Source organism: Pleurodeles waltl, chromosome 6 (assembly GCF_031143425.1).
Source record: "Pleurodeles waltl isolate 20211129_DDA chromosome 6, aPleWal1.hap1.20221129, whole genome shotgun sequence".
NCBI lineage: Eukaryota > Metazoa > Chordata > Amphibia > Caudata > Salamandridae > Pleurodeles > Pleurodeles waltl.
Genome location: NC_090445.1, coordinates 764,267,692 through 764,285,926, shown reverse-complemented (window position 1 = coordinate 764,285,926; position 18,235 = coordinate 764,267,692). Strand labels below are relative to the sequence as shown.

At 43.5% G+C, this 18,235-nt stretch overlaps 1 protein-coding gene across 1 annotated transcript in view; it reads right to left on the bottom strand.

Moving 5' to 3' along the window:
* Nucleotides 1-18,235, bottom strand: part of GPAM (glycerol-3-phosphate acyltransferase, mitochondrial) — a 242,489-nt gene that overhangs the window by 142,669 nt on the left and 81,585 nt on the right. The window contains exon 9 of the mRNA XM_069239392.1: nucleotides 14,078-14,177. Within this exon, the coding sequence (XP_069095493.1) occupies nucleotides 14,078-14,177 (100 nt within the window). The remainder of the gene's footprint in view (nucleotides 1-14,077; nucleotides 14,178-18,235) is intronic.

Here is an 18,235-nt window from a genome sequence, read left to right as displayed (position 1 = left end):
CTGTTGTAAGGGCCTCATGTGCAGTCTTGCGTTTGGGACAATGGCTATGCATGAGGACATCATGCCTAGGAGCTGTAGTATTGTTCTTGCTTGTATTGTTTGGTTTGGAGACATGTGTTGAATGACTCTGTTGAAATTGTGGATCCTTTGTGGAGTTGGCGTTGCTACTCCTTTTGTCGTGTCTATTATGGCTCCTAGATATTGCTGTACTTTGCTTGGCAGAATGTTTGATTTTGCAAAGTTGACGGTGAACCCTAGTTTGTAGAGGGTTTGTATGACTTGATTTGTGTGGTTTGAGCATTGTGTGAGCGAACTGGTTTTGATTAGCCAGTCGTCTAGATACGGGAACACATGTATTTGCTGCCTTCTGATGTGTGCAGCGACTACTGCTAGGCATTTTGTGAATACTCTTGGAGCGGTTGTTAAACCAAAAAGGCAATACTTTGAATTGGTAATGTATTCCTTTGAATACAAACCTTAGATATTTCCTGTGTGATTGATGTATTGGTATATGGAAATATGCGTCCTTGAGGTCTAGGGTTGTCATGTAGTTGTGTTTTTTGAGCAATGGTAACACTTCTTGTAGTGTGACCATGTGAAAGTGGTCTGATTTGATGAATGTGTTTACTACTCTGAGGTCTAGAATTGGTCTCAGTGTTTCGTCCTTTTTTGGTATCAAGAAGTACAGTGAATAAACTCCTGTGTTTATTTGTGTGCTTGGTACTAATTCTATTGCATTTTTTTGCAGTAGTGCTTGAACTTCTATCTCTAGAAGCTGTGAATGGTATTTTGATAAATTTTGTGATTTTGGTGGTATGTCTGGAGGGAATTGCAGGAATTCTATGCAATAACCATGTTGGATGATTGCTAGGACCCATGTGTCTGTAGTTATTTTGTCCCATGCTTCGTAATATTGACGTATCCTCCCCCCCACTGGTGTTGTGTGGGAGGGGTGAGTGACGTGAGAGTCACTGCTTGTTGGTAGTGGTTTTGGGGCTTTGAAATCTTCCTCTATTCCTAGGGAATTGCCCCCCTCTATACTGGCCCCGAAAACCTCCCCTGTACTGTCCCTGGTAGGTGGGCGGTGCGGACTGTGAGGTGCTAGCTTGTGTGGCCTGACCCCGAAACCCTCCTCTAAAAGGTGTTTTGCGGAAGGTGTTATAAGATCCTCTGCTCTGCGGGGAGTAGAGTGCGCCCATGGCCTTGGCAGTGTCAGTGTCCTTCTTGAGCTTTTCTATGGCTGTGTCGACCTCCGGACCGAACAGAAGTTTTTCGTTTACTGGCATGTTAAGCACTGCCTGCTGAATTTCTGGCTTGAATCCAGACGTTCTGAGCCATGCGTGCCTACGGATGGTAACCGACGTATTAATGGTCCTTGCGACCGTGTCTGCTGCATCCATGGAGGAGCGTATTTGATTGTTGGAAATGTTTTGACCCTCCTCAACAACCTGTTTTGCTCTTTTTTGCAGATCTTTTGGGAGATGTTCAATGAGATGCTGCATCTCATCCCAGTGGGCTCTGTCGTATCGCGCTAGCAGCGCTTGTGAATTTGCGATGCGCCACTGGTTTGCTGCTTGGACAGCAACCCTCTTCCCGGCTGCATCGAACTTCCTGCTTTCTTTATCTGGGGGAGGTGCATCCCCAGAAGTGTGTGAATTTGCCCGTTTTCTGGCAGCCCCTACCACCACAGAATCTGGTGGCAACTGAGAGGTGATGAATACAGGGTCCGTAGGAGGCGCCTTATACTTTTTGTCCACCCTAGGCGTCACTGCCCTACTTTTAACTGGCTCCTTGAAAATGTCCTTTGCATGGCGTAGCATGCCTGGGAGCATCGGCAGGCTTTGGTAGGAGCTGTGGGTTGAAGACAGGGTGTTAAATAAAAAATCATCCTCTACTTGTTCCGAGTGTAGTTCCACATTATGGAATAGTGCTGCTCTAGCCACCACTTGTGAGTAGGCTGTGCTGTCTTCCGGTGGTGATGGCCTAGTTGGGTATGTGTCTGGGCTGTTATCAGACACTGGTGCGTCGTACAAGTCCCACGCATCCTGATCTTGGTCATCGTGGCTCATGGCGGTGTGAGCTGGCGAATGTGACGGGGTGTAAGTTGGCGAAGCCGGAGTTACAGGTGGAGGCGAGGGAGGAGGTGTTACCTTTTGTGCTGTTTGTTGCTGAGGAGTAAACTGAAGCGTTCTCTTTCGTTTGACAGGTGGAAGGGTACTGATCTTCCCAGTCCCCTGCTGAATAAAGATACGCTTTTGCGTGTGATCCACGTCAGTGGATTGCAGTTCTTGTTCAAATCTATGTTTCTTCATTTGTGAAGACATAGAATGCTCTTCAGTATAGGAGCCTGAAACAGGGTCTGATGTCGCTTTTTTCGGCTCCGAAAACCCTGTTGATTGTTTTTTCGGCTCCGAGGTAACCTTCCTCTTTTTCTGTGCCGAAAATTCTTGGCCTCTATGGTCTTCGGCGCCACTGTCTCGGCGTCGATCCGTGTCGACACCGAACTCTCGGTGTCGATGCTTCTGTTTAGCACTCTCTCGGTCCCGAGGAGGCTGCGTGCCGGTGTCTCGACCGAAGTCGGACGATCTCGACACTGAATGGGCCTTTTTCGGTGCCGATTGTTGGTCACCGAGAATTTGGGTGGAGCCATGGCCAGTTGGCAGTGGCGTCCCCTGGGCCTTCTTTCCTTTTTTAAGTTCTGATCTCGACGTCTTACTCACAGTTTTTGTAGAGTCTAGCTCGTCGGAGTCTGAATCCTGGATGGAAAAGGATTCCTCCTGTTCCTCTTCTGTCTCGAACTGTCGACGCTCCTTTGGCGTGGACGCCATCTGCAGTCTCCTCGCTCGACGGTCGCACAGAGTTTTTCGGGACCGGAACGCCCGACAGGCCTCACAGGATTCTTCGCTGTGCTCGGGTGACAGGCACAGGTTACAGACCGAGTGTAGGTCCGTATAAGGATATTTGTTGTGGCATTCGGGGCAGAATCGAAACGGGGTCCGTTCCATCGGCGTTGTTCTCCACGCGGTCGGGCCGACTAGGCCCCGACGGGGTGCCGAAATCTACCCCGAAGGGCACCGAAGCGCTTCGATGTTCAACGCGTCGTCGTATGTGTCTATCTCGAACCGGATCGCAACGATACCGTCGAAAATCTTCAGTTTTCAGCTATCTTTCCGTTCCGAAACCCGGAGCGACAGGAACACGTCCGAACCCGATGGCGGAAAGAAAACAATCGAAGATGGAGTCGACGTCCATGCGCAATGAGCACAGAAGGAGGAGTCACTCGGTCCCGTGACTCGAAAACACTTCTTCGAAGAAAAACAACTTGTAACACTCCGACCCAACACCAGATGGCGAGCTCATGCATACCATGTGTATCTACAGCGACAGATGCCATCGAACACATGTTTTCTTGTTTATCATGACTTCCTAAGTTTTGGAATGAGTGCTTGGATAAAACAAAAGTTTTTTCCTATTTAGAAAATGTGCTTTTTTAAAGAAATTATGTCCCTTTTGATCTTGACAGACGGGTTTGGATACTTTTGTCTGCTTACAGAAAAATGCATGAGAGATGTAAGCAGTCAGGACATGAAAATAAGAATTTACGTGAGCAAATTAGCCAGAACAAATTATTGCAAGATAAAACTGAAATGTATACATTTGTTGCATGAGAATCTGGCTTTTCACATTCCAGTAATGAGGAGGTTAAAGAAGGTGGGGGCCAGTGTGAGCCTCATGAGCAGAGCGTATATCTCCGTGGGCAGAGCAGCCCACAGTTTTTGGCAGGATTTGAAGTGCAATCTTTAAAAGATTACACTGAGCAAGAAGTTGACAATGTTATATTCAGACCACTTTTGCAAAGTACGATGTGTAAAATTAATTTAGACAAGGCAGAGGTACTGTCGCAAAATGTGCAGTTTCTGGGAATTCAGTGGAATCCAGAAAATAGACGGATGTTGTCACAGGTAAAACAAAAGATTTTAGAGTTTCTTACTATTTGTACTAAGCAAGAGACACTGAGTTTCATAAGCTTGTTTGATTTTTGGAAACAGTATAGCTCTCATCTGAGTAAAATCTTAACACTTTGGGACAAAGTAACTAGGAAAGAACATGAGTTTGAACGGAGTGAGAAGCAGCTGCGTGCTTTTGATTTGGCAAATGAAATAATTCAACAGACTTCAGATTTGTGCGCAGTGCAAGAGGGAAACACTGATGTAAACTTAAGTATGTGGAAGAAACAGGGGAAGACAAGGGTGGTCCTGGGGCTTTGGATTAGAAAACTATCTGACTTTTTGGAGCGCTGTACTCCTTTTGAAAAACAGTTTTTGACTGGTTATTGAGCTGTAGTGAATACTGAGCAAATTACATTAAATTATAATGTAATTCTGAAACCTGAAATATCAATCATGCAGTGGGTGATGAGTTCACCTAAATCTCACAGTATAGGACAGGCACAAGAGGCTATTATCATACTTTGGATCTGGTACATACAAAACAGGGCTCAAGTAAGACCTACAGGCACTGCAGCCGTACATGAACAGGTGTCACAAGCCCCTTTACAGGATGAGGACAGTGTGCAGGGAGTACCACAGGTAAAAGAGTTCCCAGTGAAATTGAGTGCACCATTTGAATTCTAGTCCTCTGAGGATAAAAAGCGTGTTTGTTTGACTAATGATTCATTGAAAAACAGGAGTACCATAAGACAGTGGAAAGCAGTGTTATAAAATCCAGTTACTGAAAAGTTGTCTACCATAGGAGACGGAAAAAGTAACCAATATGCAGAGTTGTACAATGTGTGTAAGACTTTAAAGTAAGAGCTGCTTGAGACGTGCCATATTTACACTGATTCTTGGTTCACTGCCAATGGATTAGCCGTTTGGCTTTCCACATGGCTTGTACATAACTGGTTAATGAATTCGAAGGAGGTGAGGAGCAAAGAGTTGTGGCAGGAAATTTTGGAAATTTTAAAACAGAGCATAGTCATAGATGCTCATTGTCCCATTGACTCATTAGAACGCTGGTTCAATTCCCTAGCAGAGGTTAAAGAGAAAATTTCAAAGACAGAAGTGTCAACCCAGAATTCTGACTTGGTGGGGATGGCTAAGTGGGCGCACCAGAAATGTGGACATCTGGGAGAAAAAGCCACTTACAGGTTGGCATAGATTAGAGAGATGCACATTCCCCTAGATTTCATAAAAACTGTGATTTTGCACTGTTCTATTTGTCAGCACACACAACAGAGATCTGTCCCACAAACAGTCAAAGATCAGTTGGGGAGAGGAAAGTTACCAGGACAGATATTGCAAATTGATCAGGTTTTAGGGGGAGTGATTGCTGCAGATTACCAAGGAGAAATCAAAGTTATTCTGATAACTAGAAGAAAATCTGATTCATTCATACAAATTGGAGACAGAATTGCCCAACTTGTCATAAGTGCAGTGAATGGAGGTTTGGTAATGAAGGAGTCTGCCCCAGCCCTCTGACAGTTCAAGGAAATATAAGCTGTGGTGCAGCAGATAAAAACCTCAGTGCTAAGGTGTGGGTTGAATCCCCAAATGACCCTCCAGAACCTGCAGAAATCATAAAGGGCCCCAACATCCTCCTGCTGATTATAAAACAGAGAAAAGAGAAAGGAGGGAACATTGCAGATGACAAAGGTTATTTGCAAGAAACGTCATACTTTTTTCTTTTGCAGATCTTACTACGACTCGCCACTGACCATGAGTGTGCTGTGTGATCTCCCTTCGGGTGTTTGCGTGTGGGGTTGGGGGAGGGACCGCACCCACAACCTGAACCTGATTGGTTAATTCCAAAACCTATAGATCCATTTTGCGCAAATGGCGCCATCAGTTCAAGTTCTACATGGGATCAATATAAAGTTTGTCAACTTGTTTGATTACATTTTTCCACTGGAACTAACTCACGGCTTATTATTGGATGACTGCTGCCAGTCTCACTAAGCAACATTGAGACTTAACTGTCTGTTTTTCGTGTGGAAACCTAACTCACTTACATTTCAGCAAACCTTTTAGGTGGACTGTGTACCTTTACATGAGTAGAACTCATGCTACATCAACTTGCTATTTTAGAGACACTATTCAATCAGTTATTATCCCTATCAGAGTATATAAGCTTCAGTCTTTTCATTGCAGGTGTATCTGATTTGAAAGGTTTTGAGATCAATACGTTAATCCATTTCCATTGCTTTACAGTGATTGCTTTTATCATTCAAACCTGATTTGCTTATAACGTTTTTTTTCTTCTTTGAAATAAGAGAAAAGTAAACAAAAGTCATTGGTCAGAGAATGTAGCGAAAATAAGTATGTTTGACCACTGACTGTGTTTCACCACTGTGCATATTAGTTGTTCAATGTTCACCAGTAGCACATTACATTTTGTGTTCGGTTAAGTTGCCTATTGGCTTTAACGTGGCATTAGACATTACATTCTGTATTCAGTTTAGCTGCCTATTGGCTTTAACGTGGCATTAAACATTCAGTTTAGCTTAGATATTGTCGCAACTAAATGATAAGACGTGCTATAAGAAGATCATTGGGAATCCCGTTCCCAACCTTGTGTATATGATTAAAAAGAGGTTATCTACTTGGCAACAAGGGCTACTTAGCAAAGACGAATATTTCCATTTGAAGGTCGATCATCCTAGATATCCATGTCTTTACACACTACCTAAGGTGCATAAGGGACTGCCTTTTCCACCGGGTAGACCAATTGTTTCTGGTATACTAGGCCCTACTGAGAGACTTTCCGAATTTGTGGATTGTTTTTTGCAACCTATGGTTTACAATCGCCCGTCTTTTATCAAAGATACTACACATATTCTTAGTATTTTGAATGATGTGGAGTGGGAGAGTAATATGTTATTAGTCACATTGGACGTAGTATCTTTGTATACCTGCATTAAACATGAGTTAGGACAGGAAGCCATTCGCTTTTTTCTGAAGAAAAGATCAGCAAGTCTGTGGGAACATACTGCAATGGTAATTGAAATGATCAATTTGATTCTCATAAATAACTTCTTTCTGTTCAATAAAGACTGGTTTAGACAAAAGCGGGGTGTTGCGATGGGCTCCAAATTCTTTCCCTCCTATGCAAATCTTTTCATGGGTTGGTTTGAACACAAATGGGTTTGGGGTCCTGAATCTACTCAATGGCAAACCCATATACTGTTTTGGGGTCGTTATATAGACAATTGTTTTCTGATTTGGACCGGTGGTGAACAGAAACTGGTGGAATTCTGTACCTTTTTAAATTCGAATACCATGAATGTGAAATTCACATATCAATTCAGTTCGGTGAACATTGAATTCCTAGATATAGAGGTTTTCATTGCGGAGGATAAAATCCAAAGTAGACTTTTCCGCAAAGCCACAGCATGCAATTCTATTCTTCATGCTAAAAGTGCACACCCCACACATCAAGTAGTTTCAATTCCCTTTGGAGAACTGGTGAGGGCACGACGCAACTGTAGTCTAGATGATGAGTTTCTAAACCATGTGGATGATATGGGTAGAAGGTTTACAGCACGAGGTTACTTGAACAAAGTGGTTAAGAGGGCACAGTTTAGGGCCAAACAATTGGATAGAAGTGATATCCTGAGAACTAAAGATTGAAATAATATGGTGGACAAATCCAATAAGGTTCGATTTATAACGGATTTCAATGATGCCTCTCTGATTTTAAAAAGATTTATGACAAAACATTGGAATATATTATTACAAGATGAGTCAATAAAAAATCTAATATCAGAAAGAGTGCCTACATCATATCGGAAAGGTAGGACCTTGAAGAATATCCTGAGTCCTAGTTTCACTACTTCTTCTCCCAGCAAAACCTGGTTATCCACACGAACAATAGGTTTTTTCAAATGTGGCTACTGTGGAGTATGTCGCTGGGCATGCCACAACATTAAAGAATTTTCTACTGGTGGGAGAGTCTTCAGAATCTGTTCAATGATTAATTGTAACACTACTTATGTTATATACATAATACGATGTGAATGCACTCAAATTTATGTGGGGAGTACAATACGCCCACTTAAGGTTAGAATTGGAGAGCATATTCGGATGCTTAAAAATAGTGATGTAAGATATCCAATAGTGGCTCATATTATAGCTTGTAACTCACAATCAGACCATAAAAGCTTCAAATTTTTTGGACTAGAACATGTCCCTCTGGATCCGAGGGGTGGTAATAGAGAACTATCCTTACGTAAGAAAGAGGCATTATGGATTATGAGATTGAGGGCCGTAGAATCGGGCCTCAACTCTGAGAGAATTGGAGTTCTTCTTGGGGGAATTGAAATTTTGACTTATATGTGTACAATGGTATACCTTATCTTGCTAAACTTGTTTCAAACTGTACCGATATGATGTTGATGTATTTGTTGTTGTATTATCTTATGGATTGGAGATTTACATAACAAATGGAGTTATTAACCAAAATTCTAAAACTTTAACTGTTGCAATTTTTAGCATTTGGGGATGTGAAGGGTCCATAATATAATTGGGTTGGTACAAACAATTTTTGTTTCTGCCCAATCTTCGTTAACTATCTGACTCTGTAAGTTTGGCTTCCTTTGTTGAGTAATATGTGCTGGAGAATTTGGATAAAATTCTATCTCAACATTACATGTTGAACATGGATTAGGTAGAATTTGATTGCCAATTTGGGCTGAGGTTTCTAATGAATTATGGTTAGTATTAGAGTAGGTGGCTTCTTGTTTGACCAATGGTGGTCGTTACATGGATTAATTATGTTTACTTGTTCGGATTGTTCATGCTTAGTATCTCTTACAATGAAGATTGTCACTTGGCTATTTCAATTTTAAAACGTTCGTTTTCATATTTGTGTTTTCCATGTTGCACATGCAAAATAAGAACACTTGAGCCGGATCAATTCTGTTTCTATGATTCACAGGGAACATTTGGTCCCATTTCTACATTAGCGTACATTGTCCGTTTTCTATGTTTATAGTTTTAGCTCGTATGGTGATCCCGGAAGTCTATTTAACTCCGGGTTCAGGATCGCGAGTAGCGTACTCGCAGCTCGGCGTTCTGAATATGTTAACGCCGTTATCGGCTTGATCAACTTAATTTGGTAAGTGACTGGGGGGACGGTCTCTCCCGATTGTGCTTCTTATGTTCTGTTTGAAAAAAAAGAGTTCTAAACGAGAGATTTTGTTAAGTTGAATGCCTTTATATTTAGTATTTGTTTTTCTGCTCTTTTGTAGCGCACGGATGGAAGCTATACTACTTTAAACTATCATTTACACAGTGGGGCCATGAATTTAAGGTACTCTATATGGTGTTAACTTTTGTGCCACATGTTTGGAGTGAGGATCTAATATATTGTTTCTGTTATGTTTGGAGTAAACTATTTATACATTTATTTGGTTTCTCTCCTTTTTTGACCAGGCTTGGATAATTTATATCGATATGTTTTATTAGTGACAACAGTTACAAACGGACAGGATTTTCCGTTTACATTGGATTTCGTTTAACATAAGGTACGGGGCTATGTGTAGTTTGTCAGACACAAACTATGGGATCTACACCATTAATTCACCGTGTATAGTGCTTGTGCAACATATATAGAACATCAATAGCATGACACATAGGGTGTGTATTCACAGATAAGGGTGATTTTGTATTACCACATAATCTTGGGAACGTATGTGAAATAGGGTTTCTATTTGGTGACTGGAAGCATTTTTGTGGTTCTTATTAGTGATTGGTGTTTTTCTATTAGGGTTTATTCTTCTTTTGGTGAAGACAACAATTCATTGCAAACAGATAGTATTTCTTTCCTCTCACTTGGCTATTGGGTTTGAATTTGGTTTAACTTGGGATATTTATATACTTTATTTAACTATGGAGTTTGCGCATCTTGGTTTCAAACTTAAATAATTTGCCTATGATTTCCATCCCTGAAGAAGTCGTTTGGGATGTAAGAATTTCCCATGACGAAACACGTGTTGGCTCGGATTGTATTTCCATGGATGGGTTGCTGTGGAATTTGAAGATTTGATTAAATAATCTTTTGGACTGGATTGGACATTGCTGAACTGTGTTAAATTTGAATGATGTGTTTTCTCTAACAATACTCACTGGAGTTATAATACATTTGATTGTTGTAATTGTAAATATTGGTGGGGGGGCCTCACATTGTTTCTAGACATTCAGTTTAGTTGCCTAATGGCTTTATCGTGGAGTCAGACATTGCAGTTGAGACATTGCAGATGAGCTGTGTTTTTCCACATGATAAACCAAGCTGTGTTTTTCGTAGATTCTTTCACCAAACACTAATCATGATAAAGAAGCGCATATTTTGTGTTTTTCTCTAGTCAGCCTTGGGAGAGACAGCCTTGAAGGCCTGGCCAACCTTCGACACTTGTTTCCAACCTTCGACACTTGTTTCTTCCAACTCTGACCTACAGTAGCTAGCATGTTTTGACTATTAGGGGGAAGAGATAAAAGGTGTCCTGGGCAGCAGCGAGGGGTATTTTCCAAGACTTCAGTCAGGCGCAGACGCCGGCTGCCTGACCTGTCCCGTACGGGTGGAAAATCTCTTTCTCGCAGTTTAACAGGAGTCATCAACTTGCAGGCATGAGAAAGATGAAGAGCAGTGATAGGCCCTACGGTGATGAAGTTTGACTTTTATTCTTTGCTTTGAAGTTATGCTATAATATAATCACATATATTTGCTGTGTACATTGCAATTGAGAATCACTTTGATATATTTTCCTTTCATTGCTCGGACTATTTTTAAATGTGTGCCTCCAACCTACTAATCTCCTCTCTCAGGAACCTCGTGGTGAAGTAATAATAAATGTCTTCTTTAAACTAAGAAGTGCATTCCAGAGATTGTTTTCAGCTCTGTCATTAGTGAAAGCAAAACATACGGTAAGTAAAGCACTTACAAGTTCAGCCTCTGGGGCATCAGTAGCCCACTGTAGGGGGTTCAAGTCAACCCCAAAGACTCAGAATCAGCAACACAGGGCCAGTCAGGTGCAGAGGTCAAAGAGGAGCCAAAATGAGGGTGCTCCAGTTCCAGTCTGCTGGCAGGTAAGTACCCGTGTCCTATGGGGGCAGACCAGGGGGGGTTCAGTAGAGCACTCGGGGGGAGGGGGGCAAGTAGGCAGACAAAACACCTTCAGCTGTATAGGGGCGGCCGGGTGCAGTGGGCAAACAGGACGTCGGGTTAGCAATAAGATTCAATGGAGAGACCCGGGGTCACTCAGACGTTGCAGGCAGGACACGGGGGCTTCTCGGGTCAGCCACCGACTGGGCAAGAGTGAGGGCCACCTACTGGTCACTGCTGCACCAATGGTCGGTTTCTCACAGGCCTGGGGATGCGGGTGCAGTGCTTCTCCAGGCGTCTGATATCTTTATCCCAGGCAGTCGCGGTCAGGGGGGTTCTCGGGATTCCCTCTACAGGCATAGTCATGGGGGTGCAGAGAGGTTAGCCCAGGGTGGACACATCAGAGTAGCCTGGGGATCCTCTCTTGGTCGTTGGTTTCTCTGGACACGGGCCAGGGGCGGCTGGTGCAGAGTGGTGGGGCCTCACGGTTCTGGAGTGAGGTGGGAGTCCCTTTAAAGATGGTTTCTTCTTTCTTTGGTTGGACAGGTCCGCTGTCTACAGGAGTTCTTGAACCTTTGTAGCTGCAGGGCAGTCCTCTGAGTTGGCAGAGGTCACTGGGCCCGCAGGATACGTTGCCAGTGCAGGTTCTCTGAAGTTGGAGACAGGCCGGTAGGGCTCGGGCCAAAGCAGTTGTCGTCCTTCTTCTCTGTGGGGTTTTTAAGCTACATAGTCCTTCTTTGTAGGTCTGAAGTCCTGGGTTTAGGGTCACCCCTAAATACTGAATTTAGGTGTGTGTTAGGGTCACAGGGCAGTAGCCAATGGCTACTGTCCTTGAGAGTGGCTACACCACCTTTGCGGAGAGGAGCACATCCATATCGCTATTGGGCTAAATCCTCCAAAGCAAGATGAAGGATTTCTCAAGGAGGGGGGGGTCACTTCAGCTCTGGTCACCTTAGGGGTGGCCCTGGCTGGAGGTGGGGCAGGGGGAGAACGACTCCTTGTTTTTCTCATTATCCCTCTGGACTTGCCGCCAAGAGTGGGGGCTTGTGCAGGGGGGCAAGCATCTCCACTGGCTGAGTGCCCTAGGGGCATTATAATACCAGGCCTTAGTCTTTGAGGCTCACCACCAGGTGTTACAGTTCCTGCAGGGAGGAGGTGTGAAGCACCTCCACCCAGTGCAGGCTTTGTTTCTGGCCCCAGAGAGCACAAGTGCTCTCACTCCAGGGGGTCAGAAACCCATCTCTCAGTGGCAGGCTGGAACAAACCAGTCAGCCCTGCACTGAAGGATTGGGTAAAATACAGGCGGCTTCTCTAAGATGCCCTCTGTGTGCATTTTTTTAATAAATCCAAAACTGGCATCAATGTGGGTTTATTATTCTGATAAGTTTGATACCAAACTTCCCAGTGTTCAGTGTAGCCATTATGGAGCTGTGGGGTTCGTTTTGACAAACTCTCAGACCATATACTGTACTTACAATGTCTAAGAATGGGCTTCGACACTGTAGGGGGATATTGCTCATGCGGCTCACCTGTGGTATAGTGCACCCTGCCAGGTTTTAATTCCTGCTAGAGAGGTGACATACCTATGCCACAGGCAGTATTTTGTGTGCATGGCATACTGAGGGAGATGCTATGTCGTCTTTGCCTTTTTCTCCCCCCCAACACACACAATCTGCAATAGCAGTGTGCATGTTTTAGGTGAGGGGTCCCTTAGGGTGGCAAAACATATTCTGCAGCCCTTAGGGCCCTTCCCTGGTCACAGGGCCCTTGGTACCACTGGTACCTTTTACAAGCGACTTATCTGTGTGCCAGGGGAGTGCCAACTGTGGAAACAATGGTACATTTTTTGTGAAAGAACACTGGTGCTGGGGCCGGTTAGCAGGGTCCCAGCACACTCTGTCAAGTCAGCATCAACATCAGGCAAAAAGTGGGGGGGTAACTGCAATAACGAGCCATTTTCCTACAGGATGCAATTATATTTATTTGCACAATTTCCAAAAGAGGTACTTTAGAGACACAATTATTTCCAAATGAGGTATTTTAGAGACAGAATTTTATTTATTTACAACATTTCTACAAGGCTTCAGCTTTCCATCAGATTTATGTGTTCTGCTCTCTTTATTGGGGACAGGAGAATTTCAGTTTCATATTAATTCTCATACGCAATTGTTCCTGGAAACATAAAAAAATGACTGAGTTGACTGGATCAAGGGTCAGGCTCCATTTGATTATTTCAGCATAGAAGAACAAACCCTGTAGTGACCTACGAAGGCGCAATATCTCCGATGAGACCAGAAAACAATGGGATTAAGTAGAAAATACGTGTTACACATGCTAGCAGAGCACCCCAGAACCGGGAAGGAGTTTTACTGTGAGTACAAAGCTCCAATACTATTCTCTATCCACTTGCTTTGATATATTAATTGGTCATTATGACGTACATAAGTATGCTGAACTATATACTACTAATTATCTGTAGTATCAACTAAACTATTGAGCATTATTAGTCATCTCAAGTTCACATATACAGTGAAGATAATAGGGAAATAGTTTCATTTTCTTTTTTAAATCAATTTCTACCATGATTGTAGAATGGGAGGTGCGGTCACTCACAATTTGTATGAAGAGAGACATACAACAGGTCAAACTGGACAAAATTGCTTGTAGTTTATTCTCACCCAATTTTCACACAGTATTGTTGAGGCTTTAGCTCATCTACTGATTGACTGAAGAATGCCATTACAGATTAAGATATTTTGCAACAAGAAGATACTGCGGAACAAATCTTCTACTATCCCCTTCACCCACTTTAAAATTAGAGTAGATCAACGTTTTTTCCTGAAAGTGACCTTACACATCTATATTAAAAATTAAATGTGCTGAAGATTTTAACAAGGATCAGAAAGTACTTAAATCAAATATTATAATCGCCCCCCCCCCATACAACTTAAAGCTCTCATCTGAAATGTTAAATTCTCACCGCTTGAAGCAAGGATCGGTACAGAATATCCTTCCGACCATCGGCTGTTTCATCCAACTTCCGCCGTATGAAAAAGCCCCCCAGCATGTGGATCAGTGTACTGCAAACCCAAAAAACACCTTCATTACACAAATGAAATAATATACGGGATAACAAAAGTATACCAAGTAAAAAGCATACGAGCCACAATTCGGTCCTGAATGTAAACAGTAGAACCATGCTTAAGGAAACTGATTATTTATATCTCTCTCTCTCTGCTATTATGTTATGAAACACTGTTCCATGTAATCAATACATGGAAATTAGTTACTGAAAAGAGAAACAGTCTCTTCAACTACAAAAAGCCATAAAAACTATTCATAATCCTGCCTACTTTTGTACACTGCATATCTTGACGAGATCTAAGGGTAGCAAGACCTTGAAATCTAGACTGTTTTCATACTTGCTCTAGGAAGCAGGCTCTTCATATGGTATACCAAAAGGAGGTACACTGTGCAAAGAGTCAAGGGGTTCCCATACTAGTGGACTTGTGCTAGCTCTAGCAATCCTACGGTGCTCTCTTAATGGGTAGTGTGGTCAAGAAGCCTTAGGCTTATCAAAGAGGAGTGTTAGACATTTACTATAGGCACAGTCCAAAATTGAGACACGACTGAAAAAGGAGATCCACACCAATTTACAAAAATAATGGGTATCTTGATTTATGCTTAGGAACCAGAATAAATACGATCAGTTAAGTATGTTTTGCAATAGAATTTAACACAGGTTTGTAAAGACAACACTTAGTGCATGTTACTCAAAGGGAGAGAAAACATTTACATCAGAGGTACTCCAGAGCAACTTACAGGTCTAATCTTCTAGACTTTGGTATAGGGCAGGGTCCTAGGTCACTCCAACAGGTTACCTCGGGCGGCACTGGGGCAGCTGGGTGCAGGGGTGTAGTTCAACATCGGGTCCCCCTATGAAGTCATTGGGGTTTGGTCCGGTCAAAAAGATGCTGCAGGTGGGAATGGCAGACTAGTCCAGGTGAATCAACAAGGGTGTTCATTTCTTGAGATGCTCTGGGATGTAGGGACACCTGTGGTCCTCTTATCCTCAGTCTGGGGCAGCCAGGTGCAGAGGTGTCTTGGACCGTCCGTTTTCCATCACCAAGGGCAGTCATGGTAGAGGGGGACCTGCAGAAAGAAGCTGCAGGCTGGAACTTGGAGGGGTCCAGTTTGACTTAAACAAGTGGGTTCAGGTATCACGAGGCTCAGGATGTAGAGTCACTTTTGGTCCTCTTTTCCTCAGTCCAGAGAGACCAGGTGCAGAAGTGCAGTGGACCGTAATGTTTCTGCCACCTGAGGCGTTCACGGTAGTGGAAGGACTGTAGAGAGAGGCTTCAGATCTCGGTGTGAAAGTCGCAGTGGGGAGACTCACGATGGACTTCGTCTCTGGATGGCCTGGGGATCACGCTTGCACCGCTGGCCCACTTCAACTTCGGCTAGGGGTATGGGTGCAGTGGTGCTGTCCCTAGTCCTCTTAGGGTTTTTGAGGTATCTGCAAGATGCAGGGAAGCAGCTCCACTACTCCACAGGAGCTCTTGGTTTTGTGGTGAAGGCTGGCAGTCCTCCCGGGCTTTTAGAGGTACAGGTAGCTGCTGGACGAGGCATCTTTGAAGCAATTGTCGAGGTCAGCAGGCAGGCTGGCAGGGCTGGTACTGAGTTAGTCACTGATTCTTCACTTCTTACGTTTGCATCTCTGTAGTGTCATTCTTTCAGGTCGGCAGGATCTCATTTTCTGGTGCCAGGCGCTCCCCTAAATACTGAATTTAGGGGTGATAGGAAAGGGTCAGGTAGTGGCAAATGAGCCACTTACCCCTGGGGTCACTATGACCTCTATATGACAACTTCCTGTGGGAAGTGGGTATAACCCTGTCCCCAAGTTTCTAGTTCCGCCATCACCAAGATGGCAGACTTTTAAATTTTGCATCTATATCAGGCACCTCACCTTAGGGGTGGAACTGACCTGCGCAATGGACCCGTCTTCCTGACTACTGCCTGTCCAGGTGCCAAATGGGCCCTGTGTCAGATGGGTTGGCATCTCCTCCACTGAGGGAAATCAGAACTGCATACCAAGCGGGTGATCTCTTTGAAGACGCATGCCTTAAAAAGCAGATTTGCAGGTCATACTGTTGAGAGAAGTGTGTCAACACTCCTGTCACAGCAGGCTCTTGCAGATATGCCCACACATGTAATATAATACACCCTGCCTTAGGGCTGGAAGGTCTGCTGTTAGGGTGGCTTACATATATTGCATGTAGTGAGGGTGGGCTAGGCACACAGGTTGTGTGCCATGTTGTGTTTTCACTTTTAGCAGCACCAAGACTCGTAGTCTGCAGGAGTTAGGTGAGGGGTCCCTGAAGGAGGCACAATACATGCTGAAGCTCTTTGGGACCCTACTTGGTACCCATTTAGGGACTTACAAGGGTGCCAAAGCGATTGCCAATTGAGGAGAAACTGTATAATTTTTTTAGAAAGAAAACTGGCACTGGGGACCTTGTTAGCAGGAACCCAGTGCACTATCTGTCAAAATTGCATTGAATATCAGAGTGGGGGCAACCATGTCAAAACGAGCGCTCTGGCCTGTTGTAATCTCTGTGAGCTTTTAACCATGCCCATGTCACAGCCATCACTTTCGTTGGTTCGTGGGCTTGCCTTTTAAAATTCTCTTGATTTCATTAGTGAAAGCCATGCATAGGTCATGCCTTTTCCGGTGTTTAGCCCTCCTCGAGAGCACCGGTAAACTACTGAAAATATAAGAGGCTCAAGGTTTTCCGCATGGTTTCTGGACTACTTTCCCTTTTTTATGTCCTAAGCAGCCTGATCATGCTGGGCAGTAGTGAAGCGCTTTGCAGGACTAAGCTTTGCATGACTACCAGTTTAATTGTATTGTTTATCCTAAAGCTCTTCGGTGAATTCAAGGTTTTACACAGCGCGTTTTTTTTTTGTTTTTTTATTATTATTTATTTGTAATTTTCCCCATCCCTATCTGCACCCCCTCCAGCCACTTGTTTAAAGGTACTGAAGTTCTGTTGTCTTTTCTTCCGATTTTAGCATAGGATACAGTTCTGAGGGCAAGTGACTCTGGAAGGTTACAGGGTTGACATGATTCCTGATTTTAATTTAAATGGAGTTGATGGGAGATCAGGCAGGGTTTGTGCCGTTCGCAGGGGGAGGAAGGCTGGTGCTGGAGGAGAGCATCGAAGGGTGTTCCCCCTCCCCTCCGCAGTGTGCTGTGGATTACACATTCAGTGCTAGATGGAACTGTTTAGTACAGAGGACTGTTTTGGGGAGGAGGAGCTCAAAGATATATATAAGGGCAGTGTTTATGTCATGATCGCATATACATGTAGTTTCCTGGGTCCGGTCGGCCATTTCATAGGGTTGTGTTTACTACAGGGCAGCGGTAGATGTTTATATCGTTTTCCCCAAGTACAGTTAGATGGTTTTGATGTAGACTTTCTGTTGTACTCTGTGTGTACCTCCCCCTTTCGTCTCCTACCTTCTCCCCAGGCGAGGCTGGCGTGAGAGAGACAGGGAACAGCAGCAGCAGGTTTTTGTGCCCTCAGAGGTGCCTGCTTGGATTGGGGACAGGTCCTCTGTAGGAGCTGGTACGTATGTGGCAGTCCTCGTTAACCAACTTGCTGTCGGGTCGAATTCATGCTTGTAAACATACGAAAAATACAGATTACTCTCAGGCTAGTGGATGTGTGCCTGTCATGCCATGTTCACATTAAAATATAGTGTTGTTTTCAATTAATTTATCATATCTAAATATTAAACTGTTCTTAAAGTAAAAACTGATATTTCATGTGTGTAAAGTCTGCTGTGAATAGTTTGTTTGCTCTTGTTCTTTTTTCTTTTTTGCTGTATCTAGTCTAAATACGTTATTTCTTGAATTTTATTCTGGGTTAGTTGGTGTTTGTAGAATAGAGCATCTTGTACTGTGTTGGGCTTTGCACACTTAAATAAGAAAATATAAAAACAGAACTCAGTAATCTACTGTAAACATGATGTTTGGGCTTTTAAATATGCACTGTGATTTATCTGTATATACGTAGTTAACATGTGCACAGTTGTTTTTTCTTTGTGCATGGATGTCAATGGCTGGGCAGTGTTT